Consider the following 12,165-nt stretch of genomic DNA (forward strand, 5'->3'; position numbering starts at 1 on the left):
CTACGTACAAAAAGAAGAAAGGAGAGAAGAAGAAGAGGAAGTGGGGTTTGTGCTGCTGTCTGCTTTCTCTGCAGAAGCAGCTAAGAACGAAACACTCGGAGCTCTGCTGTCCTAATCAGTTGCTGAGGCCACAGGCTGGGCTAGAGGCAGTGGCAGTCCCCCACTAATGATTCTGGTTGCTCCCAGCTGCCAGGCCATGTTTTCAGGCATTACAAACAATGACCAGGGAAGAGGAAACAAGGTCTTTTTTTCCCCCTCTTTTTTCTTTTTTGTTTTTTTTTTAAATGAAGTGCTTGCCATGGTCTCTTTAAAAACAAAGATATGGCATATTTTAAACAGATATTTAAGGTGTATTCTGTTATACTTGGGACTGATCTCAGCCTTGTAACTCCAAGCAACCCCAACCCACTGGTCGTGATTACAGCCATGGCAGAGTCTATGGCCTGGGGGCAACTGAGTCATGCAACCCCTACAGTGCATTGGCAGCTTGCCAGGAGCTCAAGGGTTGGCCCTGATTTGCCTAAAATGGAGCAGATGGCAGCTGACTTAATTAGTAATACAGACATGGAGACTACATCTCCCAGCATGCAGTACTGTCAACTGGGCCAAGGTCTGTTGGGGCCTCTGAGTGCTGCCATAATACCAATAAAACATGAATAATAAAATAATGAGGCAAAATGATTGAAGCATAGTCCAGCAATGAGCACTGTTAGTTGTACCATTTGCTCCCACTTCCCACGGCTCCCCATTATTTGCTCTCTCTTGCACCATCTGTCCCTGAGTCAGCCCCTCCCCCTTTTAAAAAGGGCCAGACTTCCCTATTGTAGACCATGGACTGGGCATGAAGGAATGACAGAAAGAAAGAAAAAAAGCAGCTAGCCAGGCAAGAGCTGCCAGTGTCTAAAGGAACTGTCGTGATATTTGGTTTGAGGGGGGTAGGGCATGGGGGGATATGGGGACAGAGGCCTCCTGGCCTCTCCTGCCTCTAGCTCCAGGCTCTGTGGGCAGCTCCAGCTGCTTTCCCTGCAGCAAAGACCTCCGCCTGCCCTGGCATGGCAGAGGTGGTGAGGAGCTCGCTCACCTGCCCCCTCTCTGGCCAGATCCATCTGCTTCCCCTGCAGAAAGCTCCTTTGGAGTTTTAATCTAATGATACTGCATTTTGCCATGGTGCAGTTATACATATTTCACAAGCATTCCCCCCTTCTCTCCCCCATAAGGGGGGAATGCTTGTGATTGATGCTCACACTGAGCATGCTCTGGGTGATGGAGGTGGCCCCTGGGGTTTCAATTACTAACCTGCAGCACCATTTGGGCAGTGCTGGATGCTCCTTTGTCTGGGACTCCCTGCTGCCCACAGGGAAAGGAACATGATTTATAGACCCACTGTTAATGCTGTGACAGCCAGGCTTACTGTGGGGGAGCAAGCCAAGGGAAGCAAGCTAGCCTGCATGAGGCACCATTTGCAGCCTCACAGAACACTACACCACTGCACTCTCAAAAAGCCTGAACAAACAGAGTCTTGTGCAAAGCCAGTCCCAGCAGAGTCTACACTTCCCAGAGCCCTGCTGTCAATCAGGGAGAAAGAGACAGATGCACAGACCAGAGAGGTGTACAGCAAACTTAAGAGTTTAGCCAACAGAGTACCATGAAGGCTAATGCCTGTCAAATTTCTTTGGAAGCACCTACAAAAAGAAAATGAGGAGAAATATGGATCCAAATAAGTAGATAAAGGGAAGAGTGGCCCTATCTACCCAGTGATGCTGCTGATGTGACCTGGGACCAAAGTGCAGAAGTCAGCCTTTTGTACTCCCTGAAGCGGTCATCGCTATACAGGCCTGTTTATGACTAAAGGCTGGTTTCCCTTGAAAGCAGACCTTTGCATTCCCTCGACCAGTGGCCTAACAGAGCACTGTCTGATGGTCCTGGTATTTTTAATCCTTAGAAGGGTGAAAGGTTTTCTTTTTGAGACTCTCAAAAGGTGCTCCAAACATACACCTACAGCTTTCCCTGTCTGCGACATAGTGGGATTTACTGTGCTCCCAAGCTCTGGTTGCTTGCTGGTTTGGCAGGGATATCAGGGCCACGTGAGAGCTGGAGTTAAGGGAAAATGCCCAGAAAAAGCAGCTACTCCTACAGCCATCTTCCTCAGCCCTGCACACTTGGCAGCGCAGGCAAAAACAGGAGAGAAAAAAAAACAAAACAAATCACAACTGCAGAAGTAAACTAGCAGCTGTGAAAGAAGCCATTGTTCAGCTCCAGCTGAGTGGCATTATGCTGCCAACATAGCATGGCATGATGATGCACAGCTGTAATTTTTTCCGCCTTGTTTAGGGCAGAGGCAACAATGTCTGTTTGCACACCTGTGCACATGTACATGGGGCTGTGGATCTCAGATTTTTTATGGAGGAGGCAAGATTTGAGGTGGGAGGGGCATCTTATAATGCCTCTCTCATTCCATCATGACCCAAGAAGGCTTCCCTATGAAAGTTTCCCCCAGTCCCCGCCCCTTTTGCAGGAAAGGTTTCGGGTTTGACAAGTCTGCATTTTCTAATGAAAAACGGTCTTGGCCAAAAATTCCCACTCAGCTCTACGTTGTTGTAATTGTATTGTAGAGAGGAGCACAAGAGAGCCCGCTTCTCTCAGGTGAATCAGAGGAATAAAGGGCACAGCTGAGAGGGTTGGTTCTAGATGGGGAATACATGACAAATGCAATTTCTTCTGGGACAATGAACTGAGTTTACAGGATGAAGAACTGGCCATTTTTATTTACTTTACTAAACTCGAAAAGATGCTGTGTATATTCCAGAGCAGATTCTATTCCTGGAACCTAGGACACAGATCTGGAGTTTTAACTCCCAGTAACACTCAGCTAACTTATTTGGATTTTGAATCCACATCAGCCAGATGGTTTGATTTAGCACTGCAAGTCCAGTATCTAAGAAATGAGGGAGTGGGCACAGGGGTGTGTGTGACAGCCACTTACCATAGACAGTCATTTGACATACAAAATAGGTAGCATGGGAGTGACTATTGCCTAGATCAATGAAATTCTTGCTATGAGGGAAGGCCTTGAGGATGGAGGAGCTGGGCATTTGGAGGTGTCAGAGTTAATTGAAGCATCTCCAGCACTAAGGTCTTGTCTACACACAAACACACACCAGTTTAAACCAGTGCAAACCCACATGGCACTTAGTTCAGTTTAAGAGTGGTTTAATTGCAGTTTAGCTTCAACCTATATTCCTAATCAATTTAAGGCAAACTAACGTAAACTGGTTTAAACCAAAATAAGAGTGCCCAAACAGCCTTTCCCACCAGTTTAACTAAAATTGGTTTATAATCATACCTTTAGTTAAAACCACTGCAACTCAGCACATAGACACACCCTGAAACTATGGATAATGGTTTCTCTGCTTCAGACAGATCACATTTCCTGCTTGGTCTCAGAGCTGAGATGTTCACTCGTTTGCATGCACCCAGGAAGAAGTCAGTCACACAGGAATACATGATGTCCATGTCTGTTCGCCCTCTCACAATGAGAGACACTGCTCTGGGCTGACTAGTAAATCTGCTCAACCGTGTGTGATTGTGGCACAGCCTCGGTGTTTATAATCCCCAAAACAAACTACAGTAGAGATTCTCCCAGGAAGAAGGGTCCACATGCTCCTAGAGTTTTTCAGAAGTGCACCATGAAAATTCTGTAAACAGCCAGGACATGTTCCAGGGTGGGAACAGAGAACAACTGCCACCCTCCTCCTTCCAGTGAGATGAGGGAAGGAGCAACGCTGAGGGATACATCATGCAGAAGCTTATCAATCATGATATTTATTCATTCCCACAGCTGCATACAATGCAGGCATGGGATTTTGACAGTGGCAGTTCTTATGAGAAGTCTGCAGAAGCAGAAAGCAGTGGTTGTGGCCTTCATAAGAGGTGCTGGTGGATTCAAGCAGCATCTACTGATAGAAGCTGTCCGGGGAGATCAGAGCTATGAAGACCTAACTTCCTTCCTATAGCAGTAGCAGCACTGTGGCCTTGATTAGTAGCAACAATATAGCTCTGAAGGCATTTAATTCGATGTCCCCCTGCCACAATCTTGAGTCCTGAGTTGAAAGGGGAGTGGTGGGAGGAAGCACACATTTTGGTTAAAATTCAGAAGTGCATTTGATGGGGGTTTGCAAAATGAGAAATGCCATGCTACGGGATAAAGTTATCCTACTACCTAGAACAGTGGCTGCAGCAAATATAAAAGCCCTTCTTTATACTGTACCACTTAAACATGATGCAGAATCTTAGCTCACATTGCTCTGCCTGTGGCAGAACTCCCACCTGAATTACTAAACCCTCAAGTACAACATGGCATGGATGGCTCCTTAGCTCTAACTAGGAAATGGTTTATGGGGGAAGAAACTGAGAATTAGGAAAGTTAGCCTTGGACTTACCTCACAGCATTAGGTGGTTGCAGTAACGTGTTTGGGATATTGTCCTGAAAATGAAAGCAGAAGCCTTTCAGCTGAGTTGCAGCTGTTTGACTTAAAAGCACGTAGGCTTTGTGGAGCAGGAACCAAGCCTTCTTCTGTTTGGCAAAATCCTAGTGTACCATGGACCCTCTGGGAAATAATAATGGATCAGTGTAAAGCTGGTGGGAAACCTCAGGATTCCAAGAAGGGGACCACATATACGAGAGTGCTCCTCCCCCCACCACCACCAGAAGATTAACGGGGAGGCAGTTGGCTCAGTCTTTGGTTCAACTGTATGCCCATCTAGCATATGATGGGGGCTATAAAAGCTCCTCTGACCATACCCAGGTAAGGTGCTTTGCTAATAGCAGTGCCTGTTGATATTTTCAACACTTGGGAAAGTTGGTGGTCTCATGTGAAACTTATTTACTAGAAAGAGGTACCAGACAGAAATGTTATTTAACTTTTGTATTTTGTTGTATGAAGTTATTTTGGCAGCACCACTAAATGACCAATTTGTAGTGAGTTGACCAATTTTTAGTGTTAGTCAGAACATCTCTCCACCGGAGTGTGGCTCCAGGAATATCAAAACAGCTTCTAACATTCACTGTCCTTCACAAGAGCTTCCAGCATCCATGCTTCCCACCAGCTTGGTGCCCAGTTCCCAACCCTCCAGCAGGTAACCTCCTCACTGATTTAGAAGATGAATTCCACTTTTTTCCCCAAAGGAAGCCTTAGACCCTATTTCCTTTCATCATTTATTTGTATGATGGTAGCCCTAGAGGCCCCACTACAGTCAGTATGCCATTGTGCTAGGCACTATAAATAGCAAAATAATCCCAGTTTAGAAAGGAAATACGCTTTGTAGCATTTAACACATATTTGTTATTAGTTTTCACTCAGTGCTACTGCAGTGTTCTTTTCTGCTACTCTATGCACAATAAGGAGCTGTAAAGTTAAGGACTACTAGAGGGTTGGCTGGGCTCCATGGCAGCACAAAGGCTCATCTAATTCACAGTCCAGCAGATGCCTGAGAAGACGGACAGGGTAAAGAAAGGCAATCTTGCCCAGGGAGACTGAAATATACTCATCCCTCTGCCCTTTGGAACATGACATAAGAATGACCACACTAGGTCAGACTGATTGTCCATCCAGCTCAGTATCCTGTCTTCCAACAGTGGCTGCTGCTAGATTCTTCAGAGAGAATGAACAGATCAGGGCAATTACTGAGTGATCCATCCTATTGTTCAGTCCCAATTTCTGGCAGTTGAGACACCCGGAGCTTGGGTTTCCATCCCTGGCCATCTTTTTTTTAAACCCAGTTGTACTTTTGGCCATCACAGCATTCCTCAGCAACAAGTTTCACATGTTAACTGCATTGTGTGAAGCAGTAAGTGTTAACACTAGTGACAGTCCAAACCACATTCTGACCCACCTTCATACTCCATGCACCAAATTCTTCCGAGAGTAAAAAGCACTGACCAAGTTTTATTTTCTAATCCAAAGCAGTCAAATCCAGGTGACTCTTGGGGCAGTACTTCAAAACAGGCTTCTCTAGAAATTTAGTGCAGATATTGTCTATCCTAGAAAGGGATGCTTGGCAATAGGAAAGTGACTCGATGGCAATGATGCCAACAGGTCCCCTTAGCCCACAATTACTCAGCCAGTGTTTAAAACTGTTCTCCTGCTAGTGCAGACAGGATACACAATAAAGGAAGCATACAGAACACTGTGGGAGCAAGTGTCTACCGGACTTTTTGATAACGGAGCCATTTAACTTTGTAAGTAGCTGCCAAACCATTTTTAATCTCTGGAAACATTCATGCTCCTGGAATCACAAACAAGCTTATGGTTTGCTAATCCTGTTTGCTAGACTGATCCAGTTTATAAAATAGTTTTAAACAGGATTTGCCCAGCTGTTGACGAGACAAAAAACTTATTCTAGAACAATTTGAGACAAGTCAGGACCTACAATGCAAATAGTGTCTAAGGAGGCCTAGAAGTAAAGCAATGTTTCCATCATACAACATACATGAACAAAACTTAAATTTGGTGTATTAGGCATAGAGGCATGAGAGACAAGCTTGATCCCTATGGTGTCAAACTCAAGGTCCATCAGTACAGCAGTGGGTGAAGGCCACAATTAAAGTATGAAGACTTAATCCAGGTGAGCACACAATATCTGCTGTGTATGGGCAACCTTGCTTAAGGCAGAGTTTAAAGAAATAAAATAGCACTGATCTCAGACTCATAAGCGAGTCAGACTGGACTTTTACTTCCCTCACTTGAGCCATAGATAAAGGGATGCTATGTAGTAACACTTGTGCAACTATTTGCTAGCATCTAGGTCCTGTCCTAGTGTTCACAGTACATCCCCAACCCTGCTCCAAGCAAGTAATGAGAACTCTCCAGGTCTCAGTTTGACATCTGGACTATCAGACCCCTTAATAAGAAGCTGATTGGTCAGCCAGAAGCATTGGGGGAGGGAGAAAATAAATTGTTTTATTCTTGTAAACATCATACAAAGCAAAGAAGAGCCAAACTTGGTCAATATCCCATTTGGTTCTTTTATTAGCAGAAGTTAAGAACACAGCAAGTCATGAGATCCCATCTTATATGGAACCAATCACCAGAGACCCCAACCATCAAAAATCCCAAAATGTGCTTTGTTGCTTCCAACAGTAAGCAATTTAAAAAAGAAAGAAAATACTGAACAAGGCCACTATTTAATGAGGAAGGAAAGGAGCTGTAGGTCCTATCTATTCTATGGCAATAATCTGCACACAGAGCAAGCAAGCCTCTGACCGCTGAGAGTAAGGCATTCAGGTGCCAACCTGGGAAGAGTTCTCAGCAAGTGCTACTGGGGGGGGAGAGGGGAAGGAGAGTGCACAGGTAGGCAGTTTATTGGAGCACAAAAACTTCCTAAACAGAGATTGACTGGGTTAAGAATAGCAGGTGAAGTGTGTTTTTGTAATAGTTCTGTGCTGTGTTGGGCCAAGTTACAATGTTCCTTCAGGGAGTGAGCGTAGGGTGATTCAGGATGGAGAATGCCACTTTTGCTGGTATTAATACAGAGGTATCCAAAGTGCTTTCCAGAACAAGTCTGGTTCTGATATGTACCATTGCTTTCTCAAGTAGCAAAGCACACCTCCTGCCTATGCTTATTAAACCCTCCCATTAAAAGTGCCTGGTTAATACTGCTCTGTATTCCAGTTAGGCACTGCACAAACCCACAAGACAATACAAGCCTTTCCTTCAATCCTATTGACATCTACTATGGTGATCCAACCAAGAAGAAAAACATCCCTCTAAGCCTCCCACAAGCTCCAATAAAGCACCTCTTTCTACAGCTAAGCTTTATTTCAAAATTTCTGAAAATAACTAACCAAAAGGCAAGAGAGAAAATACTTGCTCTTTAGAGTCAGTGAGGAACCTTGAAGATAATCAAGGTCTTCCACTTCTATTCAATCCTATTAGACAAGATAACTGCTTGAAACATTCATTAATAGCCTGGATTCCCAAGAATGTTTACTTGTAAGATCTCTGCAATCCCCATTTTTCACTTGCAAATTTGAATTTTCACCCTTTAAAAATTTAGAACAATTTTACCTTCCTATTGCTTTGTGAACCAAAGCATTTTAGGAGCTGTTTAACTAATCCTATGTGAGAGGTAACAACTCTTAAGTTTCCAGCAACTAGGCTCTTACTTCATTACATGAAACTTCTGTGTCAAACTATATATATCTGACAATCAGTTTTGCCCCATGACTCAGAAGATTCTCCAACAATTTGCTTCTCTCTGGCTTCTGACTAGGCTCCAGAGATGAAGCCACACCAATCCAATGAGAGAAGACTATGCGCTTCCTGCTATACAGAGGCTCCACAATAGTCCAAATGGTCTCAATTTTACTTCCAGGTTAAAAAAATAAATAAAAATAATAAATTAAAAAAAGCCAGCTATCCCATTGGTTAAGCAGGGCTGGGAAATTACATTGGCTGGACCTGAGAAGTGAGAACTGTGCAGGGTTTAGTGCAGATTTAAAAGTCACAAGATTCTGTAGGCCATGGGGCTTTGTACACACATGAAGGTGATGCATTAGGTCAAGAGAAACCATTAAATCTGAGTGCTTTCTGCTGGCTGCTTCACAGCACAGCACTGCCCATGATACTGGGGAAGTCAGCTGCTCCCCCAGCAGGAGCAGCGGCAACAGTAGGACAGGGAGTCTATTGCAGGACAGGGAATTTAGTAAATTTAACACTGGAAAACATTAGGACTTCTGTGGATAAGGAAGAAATCCAATAAAAAAAATCGAGTGTGTGCAAGCAGCCAAACAGTATTCTTCCTCTGAGCGCACAGCTCCTTCCTTCCAGTGCCAGCCTATCTTCCCCACCCCCATTACTCCTCACATGCTTACCCACCTGAGTATCTGTTCTATTCTTTGACAAGTGCCATTAGCATCATATAATCATATCAAAACATGGCAGATCCATGAATGGCAACCAAAAAGCTAGTGGCTTTTGTTTGCAGAAAGGCCATTGCCAACATTTATGTGCCATGTTCTGAGCCCACTCCAAATACTGACCAGAATGCCATATTGCCCAGTACATGCCAGCTTCTGGGAAGAGTCTGCAGGACCATCATGCCTCACTCCCAAGGATTTTATCTGATCCTCCTGCAGTCACCTTTTTGTGCAAAATTGAAACAGTGTGTGGTACTTGCATGTTGCATCTATACAAAACCCCTTCCCCCCCCCCCCCCCGTTTAAAACATTTATATAAATTTATTTTAAACAGAAAGTTAGAAATCTTATTTACAATTTTTTCCCCAAAAGAGCATCTAAAATCAGCTCCTTCCCCTGCCCCTAAAGAAGATATAAATCTTAGCCTAGATTTAAAAAAGAAAACTGCTAAGCCATCCCTCCCATTTTCTACAAATAAATATGGCATTGAACAGAAGCCGATTTGGACACGGTCCTCTATAGCTCAATCTGTAGATCAAGAATAAGTTAGGGTTTAAGAATTTCCTGGTCTTCAAATTGACTCATTCCATCATTTGAGGTATAAATTTCTTGTGTCAGAAATCCCAAGTAGCTTCCATATCCCATCACATGAGGCTTGGATTCTCAGGTGTTCACGTCACTAGCCCGTTAACATCAACGCCTCTTGCAATCCTCTGTTTTGGTTATGATCCTGGGCTGAAGGCAGGTTTTACTGCATGTCTCCCTCTTCCGTGCAGCCTCCCCCAACTGTGAAACGGAACTCCTGAAGGTTTGAAACACCATGGAAGTGCACAAAAGCTCCAGCCACTACGAAGATGTGAAACAGCTGATGGGAGTGGAACTGTGGAAACAAGACATTACTGTTCAGCCAGAGACCCATGGAATCCAAGTACCAACCTCTTTCCAAAGAGACGTGTTGGGCCGAAGCATATAGCAGTGCACAGCAGCAGCAGCTTAAGATTACTTGCTGGGCTATTCAAGATCCCATATTGTACCAGTCACTGTATTATCACTGGCTACAGCATCTCCCCCCTCTTCCAAGCTATATTCACTGGAAGCAGGGGGAAAAAGAAATCTGCTTCAGATTTCACAGCCACCAGGATCACTTGCACACTTGAAATCTGAAATGAAGCTGTATGCCTTTCCTTCATATCTGTCTTTGGCAGATATCACACCAGCATGCTTCCAGTTCCCAGGCCAAAAAAGGCTTAGCAGTACAGGGTATTTTTTTCCTTAGACTCTTAATGCCTCGCAATAGGGATACACTGTAGCTGCTGGGATTACTGATATGTCCCATCTTACACACGTGAATAGGTACTGGAGCTCTGCTCTAGTCCTGGACGCAATGTCATCAAGTGGATTTTCAAAACACTGGATTTTCACCATAAGGGGAGCCAGGCTGAACATGAGTCAACAAGTAGTTTGAGGTTTTAGTTAATACTAAAATCTGAAGTTCAGTCACTGGCTATCCAGGATAAAAACCCAGGAAGCGAGGGATTACAGTGCAGCAGAATGGACACCATGAGGACGTGATATTGAGCATACCTCCCAGGCTAAAGGAAGAGGTAGTAGCATGAGCAGTGGGTTTGCATAAATGCTGTATATCTATTTGAAGTATCCCTAGGAGACTAGAAGCAAAGTGTCATGCATATGACAGAGCCTCAGTGACAAGGTACAGTCCCACAGCTAGCCTTTGTAAAGGCATTTCAATGATTTCTAACAGCATTGTGTCAGCTTTTCAATGATCAAATCCACTAATCTGTTCCCAAATTATGAAATCTCAAAAGCAGCTTTTAAAGCAGTTACAGTTGGTTGCCATAATCAAAGAAACACAAAAGCATAGCAATACCAGACCTCAACATAACAAGCGTGTGTGTCAATCTTAGTACCCAGTTACTTTGCAGACTCACCCAGATATCACACTTGCCCGGGAAGAATCTCTCTGGTATACGGGCAGCATACAGCGCAGCACCAGTGATGTACAGACAGGCCATGAGTGCCAGCCAGCCTATCTGCCCCATTGTGGCTGCCTTGAGAAGGCCCTCAGAGATGACAAAGTGCAGGGTGGGGATGACGCCACTGAGGCCGAGACCCAGAAATACTCCTAGGAGGTAAGGAAAATGGTGGAGTCAGGCTTGGACAAAGAAAGCAGCAATAGGCAGAGCCTAACATTCACAAAAGACTTAAGGTGGAAGCTGTTGAAGCTGGAGGTCCCAAGTATGGCAGCAAGTTTATGCCATAACAAAGTAAGTGCTCAAGAAAGTACAGAGTCCCTTGATACACTATGGATACTGGTCAGCAGTTCTTCTAGGCATACTAAATGTTATTTCGCTTAAAGTTAGTGCCTCTTTGTATAAGCCATCTATGCACCAACTTGAGTGTTAACATTCTTGGGCTATAGAGGGCGCCTAGATCCCATAAAATATTCTGCTACTGAAAGAGTATGGTAGAGAATGACATGCAAGAAAAAGGAAATGACCAGTGATGTAGACTGGGGTGGGCAAACTACAGCCCGTGATCCAGATCCAGCCTGCCAGCCATTTTAAGCCTGTCCTCGAGCTCCTGCTGGGGTGCGGGGTCTGGGGCTTGCCCGGCTACAGCACTCTGACACTTCAGCCAGGGAGTAGGGTCGGGGGCTGCTCCATGTGGCTGACGGAAGCAGCTGCATGGCCCCTCTATGGTGTTCAAGCTGGGGAGCAGGGTCGGTGGCCTCTCCACGCGGCTCCTGGAAACCACAGCATGGCCCCACTCTGGCTCCTGCGTGCTCCAATGGCCCCCTCCGGTGCTCCAATGGGCCATCTGGCCGCACCCCTGTGCGGGAGCGAGAGAAGGGACATGCTGCTGCTTCCGGGAGCCATTTGCGATAAGCACCACCCAGAGCCTGCACCCCTGAGCCTCTCCCCATGCCCCAACCCGATCCCCCTCCCGCCCTCCAAGCCCCTCGATCCCAGCCCAGAGCACCCTCCAAACCCCAAATCCCTCATCCGCAGCCCCACCCCAGAGCCCATACCCTCAGCTGGAGCCTGCAGCCCTTCCTGCACCCCAACCCCCTCCCCCAGCCCTGATCCCCCTCCCACCCTCTGAACCCCTCAGTCCCAGCCCAGAGCACCCTCCTATACCCCAAACTTCTCATCCCTAGCCCCATCCCAAAGTCTGCACCCCCAACCAGAGCCCTCATCCCCTCCCACACCCCAACCCCAATTTTTGAG

The 12,165-nt window shown here is 45.5% G+C and overlaps 1 protein-coding gene across 4 annotated transcripts in view; it reads right to left on the bottom strand.

Annotated features, from left to right (window-relative positions):
* Positions 1-7,004: 7,004 nt before the first annotated feature.
* The window catches only part of ADIPOR2 (adiponectin receptor 2), a 69,016-nt gene continuing 63,855 nt past the window's right edge, over positions 7,005-12,165 (bottom strand). For all 4 annotated transcript variants that reach the window (XM_077827287.1, XM_077827297.1, XM_077827305.1 and 1 more), the window contains 2 exons: positions 10,867-11,060; positions 7,005-9,797 (listed from right to left, as the gene is read on the bottom strand). In XM_077827287.1, the coding sequence (XP_077683413.1) occupies positions 9,666-9,797; positions 10,867-11,060 (326 nt within the window). In that variant the 3' untranslated portion in view covers positions 7,005-9,665. The remainder of the gene's footprint in view (positions 9,798-10,866; positions 11,061-12,165) is intronic.

Source organism: Eretmochelys imbricata, chromosome 1, assembly GCF_965152235.1.
Source record: "Eretmochelys imbricata isolate rEreImb1 chromosome 1, rEreImb1.hap1, whole genome shotgun sequence".
Lineage (NCBI taxonomy): Eukaryota > Metazoa > Chordata > Testudines > Cheloniidae > Eretmochelys > Eretmochelys imbricata.